Source organism: Aegilops tauschii, chromosome 6 (genome assembly GCF_002575655.3).
Source record: "Aegilops tauschii subsp. strangulata cultivar AL8/78 chromosome 6, Aet v6.0, whole genome shotgun sequence".
In the NCBI taxonomy this organism is placed as follows: domain Eukaryota; kingdom Viridiplantae; phylum Streptophyta; class Magnoliopsida; order Poales; family Poaceae; genus Aegilops; species Aegilops tauschii.
In genome coordinates, this window is record NC_053040.3 from 318,300,598 (window position 1) to 318,310,488 (window position 9,891).

The 9,891-nt window shown below is 45.3% G+C and overlaps 1 protein-coding gene across 1 annotated transcript; it reads right to left on the reverse strand.

Annotated features, from left to right (window-relative positions):
• Nucleotides 1-4,533: 4,533 nt before the first annotated feature.
• On the reverse strand, nucleotides 4,534-6,124 carry LOC109770484 (uncharacterized). The gene is made up of 2 exons (XM_020329190.1): nucleotides 5,760-6,124; nucleotides 4,534-4,960 (listed from the first exon to the last, which is right to left on the reverse strand). The coding sequence occupies exons 1-2, from the start codon at nucleotides 6,122-6,124 to the stop codon at nucleotides 4,534-4,536; spliced, it is 792 nt and encodes a 263-aa protein (XP_020184779.1).
• Nucleotides 6,125-9,891: the final 3,767 nt, after the last annotated feature.

Below are 9,891 nucleotides of genomic sequence, written 5' to 3' on the forward strand. Positions count from 1 at the left end.
AGTAGTACATAATTAACACATGAAAGACTTCATGAACTGGCTTGGTTTAATGATATTTGATACTTGTTACAGGTGTAATTCTGATTGGAATCAGAAAAATGGCTTCATTATACTCCTCCATGTTTCACACAAGGGGGGTTTGTTCTATCTACTGGAATGAAGAAACCATTATTCTTTCTGACAGCGGCAATACTGCTTCTCCAACATTCTTAGACCCTGATAAGTTTCAGAAGGAAATTGGTAAAGGAGCTATGGGGTGTCTCACTGCTCATATTGATGAGAGATGTGGCTGTGATCATCTAGATAATATACTGGGGAAAATTGGCTACATGAAATGTTTTGATTTTTTGGTATCCAGTGGATATGTAGTGTCAGCCCATAATTATTAAGGGAGCAATCACTTCCTTTGCAAAATGGAAATCTGTACAGAATTTGCAAATGGATCATCTATGAACATGTGTGCAAACTGATCATCTATGAACATGTGTGCAAATTAATTCATCTACATAAACTAAAATGAATCAGGAACTGCAGCATTTTGTCACTGTCCTGGGGAAGCCAATGGAGAATCCTGCCATATATCCATTGTTTAACCCACTTTTTTCATTAATGTATCCCTGCCATGAACATTTTCTTGTATTTGTGTTCATTACCCCACTTCTTTCATTAATGTATCCCTTGTGAAACTTATGCTCATCTAGTTAACAAGACAAACCCCAATGCCATGAAAAAAAACAGAGTATCTGCTGGAATCGGAATGTGAATCAGATTTAAAATTCCACATCCAACATGAAGATCTATGATACATCTAGTTAACAAGAAAAACCTCAATGCCATGAAAAAAACCAGAGTATCTGCTGGAATCAGATTTAAAAATCCAGATCCAACATGAAGATCTATGCTAAATCCCTACAATCCTACATATGTACAACTAGCACGCCCAAGTGAAATTGATGCTCATCTAGTTAACAAGAAAAACCCCAATGTCATGAAAAAAACAGAGCAAAAAATAGAGTACTACCTCAAATAGCTCGTCGATGGCATCCTCGTCGAAGTCGCTGCCCTTCCTGCAATCTACGTCGAACTCCTTTATGGCGTTCTCCTCGTAGAGCTCTTCGATTTCGTCATGCACCTTGCGCTTAAGCCTTCTCATCTCCTCCTCCTCCAGATCTTCCCCGACCTTGTGCTCGCCGACGGGTGCCTCGACGGCTGCGATGGCAGCGGGAGCAGGCACAACGGTCGCTGCACCGCCAGCTTTCACCGCTACGGCGGACTCAGCCGCTCCACCCAGGGCTGCAGCCACGGCAGCAGACTGCTCTGCTCCGATGGTTGCCTCCGGCTCGTCCGCCGCATCTTCACGCCCGTGTTTCATCGTCGGTCGAAGACAGGAGGAGGGAGGCGTAGGAAGGGAGGAGGGTGGTGAGGAAGGAGGAGAGGGTGGTGAGGTGGTGAGGAAGGAAGAGAGGGTGGTTAGGTTCGGGAGAGGACGAGGGTTTTCTACCCGATTTGGGGAAGAAATGCACTGCTCCTGCCTGTTGGAGTTGCCGAGAAGCCGCGGGTGCCGATTTTACTTGACACACCCACCCGGCCGTCCCCATTCCACGTGGGGACGTGGCGGTCGTGCACGCGGTCGTGCACCTCCTGCGGTTTGCCATCAATTTCTATCGGTCTCACAAGTGGGTCCCCTTGTCATCCACACAACCGCGCCACCAATGTACCACATTTTTCTTTCTCCCCATCTCGACCACTCCACATCTTTCTTTCTCCCCTTCTCGACCAGCGCCGCCGCCGCCATCTCCCGACGACCCCTCTCTTCGCTGCCGGTGCGTGGCCGCCGCCAACTCCGGCAAGTACGTGAGATCTCCCCTCTTCTTCCCTTCCCCAACCGCGTCTCCCTACGGAGGCGGATCTGAGCCGATTGGCTGTTGCCGGCCGGAGCTCATCGGATCTCTCGAGCTTTGACGCCATGTCTGATCTAGATTCATGACGTGCCCTCGCATATGGCTTTGTCCATGGTTTGAACCTTTGGATTCAATCCAAAAGTTGAAAACGGTTTGGACTGGGTTGGATGACGAGCATGTATAGTTCGGTTTGGTCTAGATTCTAAATGAAAATATCTGGATTGGTTTGGTTTTGATGTGTGCCGTGGATTGGACTGGTTTTAGTTTGGATGCCGAACTATTCCCAGGTTTAGATGAGACGGGCATTGCCATTGTCATTGGCATTGCTTTATTACGTAGATGATAGTAAATAGATTGATTGGCCATTGCCAGTATAGGTTATCACTATGATTTATTATATGTATGATCTTTGTATTGTACTATGTACAATTCAACTTAGAGTTCAACATGTTCTGTGTAGAATGGAGGAAGCACCATGTGGACGCTGCAACTCACGGTGCCGGACCAGCCTTTCTACTGCCACGCTGTTCGGCATCTACTTCCAGCCTTCTTTTGTTGTTGCAGCGGTAACAATTTATATGAACCTTCTGACAGTACATTCTTTTTTTTTGCTATTTCCACTAATGTATTGTGTCTGTTATTTGTTTTTATCTTACACAGATCGTACCATGCAATGTGAGATTGGCATTCAATGAGCTCATCGGAGACACCGTGACCTTCGACGCTCTTGGGGGCCCATACACTATGCAGGTCGAGAAGGGGCGAAAGATAACCCAGATAGGAGGAGATGATTGGGATCATTTCATCGCCCGCATGCGTCTTAGTGGGCGTGAATTGATCAGCTTCTCCTTCAGAAGAGATAGGCCCAGGATTTCTGTTATCTATCTAAATTTGATTCCGGATAGTGAGGATGAAGTTCATGAGGAGGAAGATGGTGCTGATTCAGATGATGACGATTCAGATGATGATGAGAACCCACTTGTTGAATACCTGTATGCCCAAGGACTCAGACTGGGCGACGAGGAAATCGGCAACCTCTGGGACATGCTTCTGCTACGTGAAGACTACCTAGGGAAGCCATTCGTGACCTGCCTCACAAGGACGAATGTTAAACGGCATATCATGGTATGTTACTTAGTGTGGTAATTACATGATATGCATGCTTAGTTAGTGTAGTAGTTCATATGATATGCATGTTGTAGTACTGTGATGAGAGGCCTAGTTTAGAATTCATTTAGTGAAGAATTTTATGACATGCATGTAGTGTAGTAATATGCGATGATATGCTTAGTGTACGCAGTAATCTAATGATATGCCTAATTACTGTAGTAATTTGATGCTTGGCGTATAGTGTAGTGATGTGATGATATATATGCTCAGTGTTGAATCCAATGATATATGTGTCTTGAAGTGTATGCTTTGTTGATAATTGCACGTGACATGATCATATATCATGTCAACTGTTTTCAGAAATTACCTAAGAGGTTACTTGATAGCTGTGGCATCGACCCGGACGAAGAAGGCATGGCTTCTGGACTACGCCTTACCAGAACGGGCTCCATCACCAGCTGTGCCTATGCAGTGGACACGGACGGTCGCACTGTCTTGAGAAGGGCAGGGTAGAAGAAGTTCCTTCGTGGCAACAATCTTCGGGTAGGACAGGCCATCCTACTCACTGTTGCGAACACCAATCGCCATGACTTGAGGATGATGATCACCATCCACCTCATTTAGAACTGGGTTGGGCCATGTATCGATGTGAAATGAACTTGTTATGTTAGCTCTTGTTTGCGAGTACTTGTCGTGTATTACCGTACCTATATCTACTCATATCTAGGTACTATTGCTTATGATGGATTGCAACTATTATTAACTGGTAACTAATGCTCTACTAGCTATGATTATTCCACTATGTGATGTTTTATAGACTGTAGTGTGACATGGTAACTGTTATATATGGTAGAGGCTGGTCTCTAAGACCTTGTACAATGCAAGGTGCTTAGGGATGTGCTTAGAAAAATAAAGCGGTTTTTTCTGAAGCACCAGTGCCTATTTCTACAGGAGAGACGCCTAGTTAAGCGTCTACCTTGTACAAATAAGCACCGGTGCTTAAGGAAAACCTGGTTTATTTCTCTAAGCACCTCTCCTAAGCACCCTGCATTGTACAAGGCCTAATTGGACCGACATGTTGAACTAGTATCAATGGTAGAGGCTGGCTGCCACAAAGTTCCATTCACAAGCTACTATGAATTTGAAATAATGCATAAACAAAAAAACGAAGCTTTTCTTAAGCACAGGTGCTTATTTGTACAGGGTAGACGCTTAACTAGGCGTCTCTCCTGTAGAAATAGGCACTGGTGCTTCAGAAAAACCCTGTTTATTTTTCTAAGCACCACCATACGCATCAAGCATTGTACAAGGCTTATCATGCATCACCAAAATAGTATTAACAACTTGGAACACTAAACCAGAGTAGCAGCAAACTCTTAAGATAAACGGCAGATCAACCACCGCACAGCATAAGTTCAGACACACCATAGGACATAAGTTCAGACACACCGAACAACAAAGAAACATAGATATCATAAAAGGACACGGCGCTAGCAACTTGAAGGCAGACTTTGATCTCTCTTCATGCCGCGTAGTGGCAGTGGTAGTAGGGGTCAGCCTCCTGTGCTTCTGAAATTTCCACACCTGATTTGATGTTGTCTATTATCTTCCAAGCCTTGTAGGTGGCGTACGCATCCTTCGCTGCGTACTCGATGAGGTAGTCTGGCAGCGGGCTGATCCCCCACAGTTTATGGTCTTCGGTCCTGTTGATCTTCTTCTTCATGTTTTGGTAAAATGGGTGGATGACGCTGGCTGCAACATCAGCCAAGGAGTCGTACTGCTTCTTTCTGCAGGCATATGGAACTCTATAGTTTTTCTGAATGTCGATGTACTTTTCGGGGTTGATCTCCAAACCAGACATCTTCAGCATCTGTTTGTCATTATGAATGCTGAAACCGGCAAAGGTGAACAACTTCTTCTCCTGGAGGAAGCTCTTGAGGCGCTTGGGCCTTCAAGGGGAGAGACATATTGAAGATTAGTAGTAATTTTGAAGATTTAGGAGTTGTTTGGTTTGTGACTAAGTTTGCCAAAGATTGCCACACCTAAGGTTAGGCAAGTTTGACCAACTTAGGTGTGTGTTTGGTTCAAGCCACACCTTAGGCAAGCCACACTTGGGTCCCACATGGCATACACACAAAAAGTGTGGCAAGATTCCCTTAGGCTTGCCAACTTGTGGCCCTCATTTTGATGAACTAACCTTAGGCAAACTTGGCAAAAAATTGTGGCAAAGTGTGACAATGCTAGTGCTAGAACCAAACAATACGAGTGATGAATGCATGAAGTACATGATGTTATTTCTCTTTTTGGATCATACAGTTGAAAATAACACTACAGCAAACTACTTCACTACATCAACTTCAGAAATAACTTTTAATGCATCTAGTCCAGTGCATCCACACCGGTAGACACAACACTAATGCATCAATATCAGAAACTACACTAGTATATCAGAAACTACACTAGTAGACACAACACTAATACATCTAGTCCAGTGCATCAACTTCAGAAAATAACACTAATGCATCCACACCGGTAGACACAACACTAATGCATCAAGATCAGAAACTACACTAGTATATCAAGTTTGGTGATTAATCTGGTGCAAGATTTTAAGATACTAATCCAGTGCATCAGGGTAAAAATCTATGCCAGTGCATGTACTTGAGAAACCACACTAGTGCGTCCACTTCACAATCTACACTAGTACATGTAGTTGAGAAACTAGGGTATATGAGTAGGATGGCTCACCATTTTGTGGCCGCGGCGATGTGGTACACCAGGCAGAGTTCCTCCACGCATAACTGCAGAACTGCTGCGTACTGCGGAGGTTCGTCATCCCTGGTATACTCCACATCAACGCCGACGAATTTAGGATACATGCCACCGGCTTTCATGAAGAGCCTCGTGAGCATTTCGTCGGCAGTGTCTGGATTGCTGGTGCAGACGACCTCCAGCGTCTCTTTGCCGTGGAGTTCCACCTTGTCAAGTTTGGTGGTGTAGTCGCGCTTCTCACCGGGGACCTGAACGTCGTCTTCCTTAATGCTCTGCTCTTCCTTGATGCTCTGGTCGGACGTCTCGCCACAGTGACGCTTGGTAGACGGCTCCTCCGCCATTGCCCTTCTCCAGCGACGGCGGTTTTGAGACAGAGACGGTGGTTGCAGTTTGTGGAGTAGATGGACGTGGTTCGCATAATGAGGGAGGAATGGAGGAGAAGGTGCCTTTTTGAGTTCTGGGGGAGGCGGTTCGTCGCGTGAGGGAGGCGCTCGTCGTTATCATGATCGTGGGGGTCGTGGGGCTCGTGTTGTTGGTGTTCCATTCTGTAACCACCCACGGGCCTGCATCGTGGCCCATATCACTGGGTTTGTAGTCGTATGCAGACCGTGGTGTGTGAGAAAACTCATGTTAGGTAGGTGGGCTTTTCTCCTCCTTCACCCGGCGGCCGTGATGTAAACATGAGAAGCAAGTTTGCTAAGGTTGTAAACGGACCCAATATTTTTCTACATCTTTGTATCAACATGAAAAGCAATCATGACTAGTTTGCTAAGATTGTCGGCATTTGTATGGATTTTCTAAGGTTTTTGCAACGATAAAATGCTTAAAACACTTCTGACATGTTGTGATGTTTTCGGTATTTAGTGGTCTACTCGCTGGGATTATTCCATTGTGTGATGTTTTGTACGTGCCAGGTTGTAGTATGAAATGCTAACTGTTCTATATGGTAGTGGTTGGTCTCTAATTGGACCGACATGTTGAACTAGTATCAATGGTAGAGGCGTTTCGTTGTGCGCCACATCCAACAGTTCACATAATTAATTATCCAAAGATTAAGGTATCAAACCCTTGGTCATACAAAGCAACCTTTCGTTCCTAAAAATTAAGGTACTTCCACATTCAAACTAACTAATACTACAAATTCGAAGGAACTACTTAATACATTAACAGCACATAGGGAAGTAGCCCTGGTCCAACGGCTTGAGAAAGGACGAACAAAAGCTGAAAGAAGAAGGATCAGCCAGTAGCAGCACCATCAGCCTCCCAGCCTCACAACTTCAGCCAGCCTGGTGAACTCCAGGTTTTTTCCTGCAAAACACACATGGGATGTTGGAGGCAAGAAAATAAATTTGCCAGGAGTCTTGTCATGGCATCTAATCGCACGGAATGCTAGTACAAATGATGGAGAACAAAACATCCAACATGAGCAAATTCATAGGAGTTCTAGATCCATGGATACCATCAAGAAAAAATGCTCAGTTCTAATTCAGACACAAGACTTGGTGAAAACATGCATATTCATATCAGCAACATTGATATGGCATCTTTGCAAGCTTGGGTCAGTGACTTGTCTTGTGTTTCATGGCATGACAATAATTTTAACAATAAATAGACATGAAATTGACCCAAACTCATGTACAAAGTTAGGACATATGATGCATGGATTAATTCACAAATAAATGACAAAATGCCAACTTTGTATAGAATTTGCAGTACTGAAATATTTCACTGTGTACCGGTGTGTACTGAAACTGCAGTACTGAAATAATTCAGTGTGCATCGGTGTGTACTGAAATTGTAGTAACGAAATATTTCATTGCCTACCGGTGTGTACCGAAATATTTCAGTGTCTACCACTACAACATTACAAATTTTGCCTAGGGCAGTACCGAAATATTTCAGTGCCTACCGGTGTGTACCAAAATATTTCAGTGTCCACCACTACAACATTACAAATTTTGCCTAGGGCAGTACCGAAATATTTCAGTGCCTACCGGTGTGTACCAAAATATTTCAGTGTCCACCACTACAACATTACAAATTTTGCCTAGGGCAGTACCGAAATATTTCAGTGCCTACCGGTGTGTACCGAAATATTTCAGTGTCTACCACTAGAACATTACTATTTTTTCCTAAGGTTCATATGATGCCTAGGGTTCACATACATCATAATCATCCTCCAAATCCATGTACTCAAAAATTCATGCAATTCATTGAGATTAAAATGCCATATAGCATTCCCTCTCTGAGCTATTACGATCAGTATCACCACGATGTAAGCACGAGCAGTAGGAAGATGAGGAGTGGGGAAGCTTACTCTAAACATAGCTACCGCCGCCATTCAGACGAGGAGAGCGGCAAGGGAAGCGTGGAGAACGGCGGGGAAGCGAGGTCGCGACCACTGTCCTCCTCATCTTGTGCTTCGAAGTCTCCGATGACTCGGTTGGAGGCTGCACAATCTGCAACGGCACCTCGTGCACGGTGGGTTCCTGATCCAGTGGATGCTCTACCCTGGATCTGAACGCCCACCACCTCCGCCTGGTCCACTTGCTGGACGAATTGGCCTGCTCCATCGCCCAGAGGAGGATCTCGATCTTGTGAATCGGTTGTGCGGGCGGGGGCCAAAGCTTTGCCCTCTCCTTCTTCGTCAAATTCTTGAGAGTGGCCATTGCCGTCCAGCTCATCTGCCTTGTGTTGTCAAACCAAGAACGGATCTCCCTCAACCTGGCCAACTTGACCTGGTCGCCGCCAGCGATCTGCACGAAGTCGGTGTTCTCGCCGCCGGCCATCAGCTCGATCTGCCGATTCTTGCTTCGATGGAAGAGGGGGTGGGGGTGGGTGGGGGGGTTTGCCTGAGTGGAGAGAAGTTGCAGCGGCGAGAAGGAGGAGATGACTGCGGTGGACTTGGAGGAGAGGGCGGAGATGGCCGTCGATGAGTAATTGTGGAAGGTGTAGCACCATGGCGGCGGTTTTGCATTCGACGAGAGGGGCGGCGCGTGCAAATTTTCCTAGGACTAAACTGCCCCTATATTAAAACGCGTCCCCACCTTGTCACGAGTACCGGCCCCACTCGTTTTAGTACTTTCGCGTACTTTCATCGGAGTACTACCCAGTACTTCGTATTTGTCTGCCGTTAGATCGACATCAATGAACGGTTCTAAAAAAGCCCAACCACTCTAAAACTTGTAGACGGTATTAATTCAATTCATAACAGACAAGATTGGGTCGATTCAATATGATCGTTCTTCCAACATCATAATCTCAATGTTGTTTTGGGACTATCGTTACACTTAACAATATCCTAAGATCCGGAAAACGTGATCACCAACAACACTTGAGCTAGTCCTAGAGGCAAGACTAGGAACCTTGCATTTAACCGTTTATCATTCCACACATCATATAAGTTTTCCACTGAATCACATATTCTAGGATCATAGCAGTTATAACATTGAATATAAACTCTTTAATTATGAATACGGAAATATAATAATACAAATATTATTGCCTCTAGGACATATTTCCAACAGTAAGATGGCCGTCATTCAGCCAGAAAGGTCGATAGTGAGGCGGTGAAGACCGACCATCGAACACCGAAGAGGACACCATAGCTCTATCGCGAGCAGCACCATCGAGGATCTGTTCTAGCCCTTCTTGCATCTTGCAGCATGGTGCTCCATGTCTACTCCTTGCCTACCACCTCAGTGACCGTCAAAGTAGAAGAGGAGCTCATGATCCATCTACAAAATAGGGAACCATAGCCTCCCATAGATTCACCCAGGGGAGAGTCCATGGAGAAGGCCTCAGATCTGCCCGGCCCGTCCTTCCGACGACCACCACTCCAGCCACCATGGCTGCAGCAAGAGATAGAAGAAGAGAACTGAAAGCTAGATCTGTTTTATTCCAAAACAACATCACGCCAGTCACCACAGAGGCATTCTTACCACTAATCCTTCAACTACTCTATACAAAAGCCCAACCACCTCTCCCCTCCTCATACTGGACGACAGCGCTGCCGAGAGAGAAGAGTTGAGGGCCTGAGAAAGCACGGGAGACTCTCGACGAGGGGAAGGAGACAGAAAAGAAGAAAGGAAATGAGAGCAGTTCATAT

Bases quoted from the DNA above. Each gene is read 5' to 3' on its own strand.
- LOC109770484 (XM_020329190.1), bottom strand. From the start codon at position 6,124: ATGGCGGAGGAGCCGTCTACCAAGCGTCACTGTGGCGAGACGTCCGAC. The intron at 4,961-5,759 runs GTGAGCCATCCT...CTCCCCTTGAAG, and splicing joins ATCGCCGCGGCCACAAAATG to GCCCAAGCGCCTCAAGAGCT.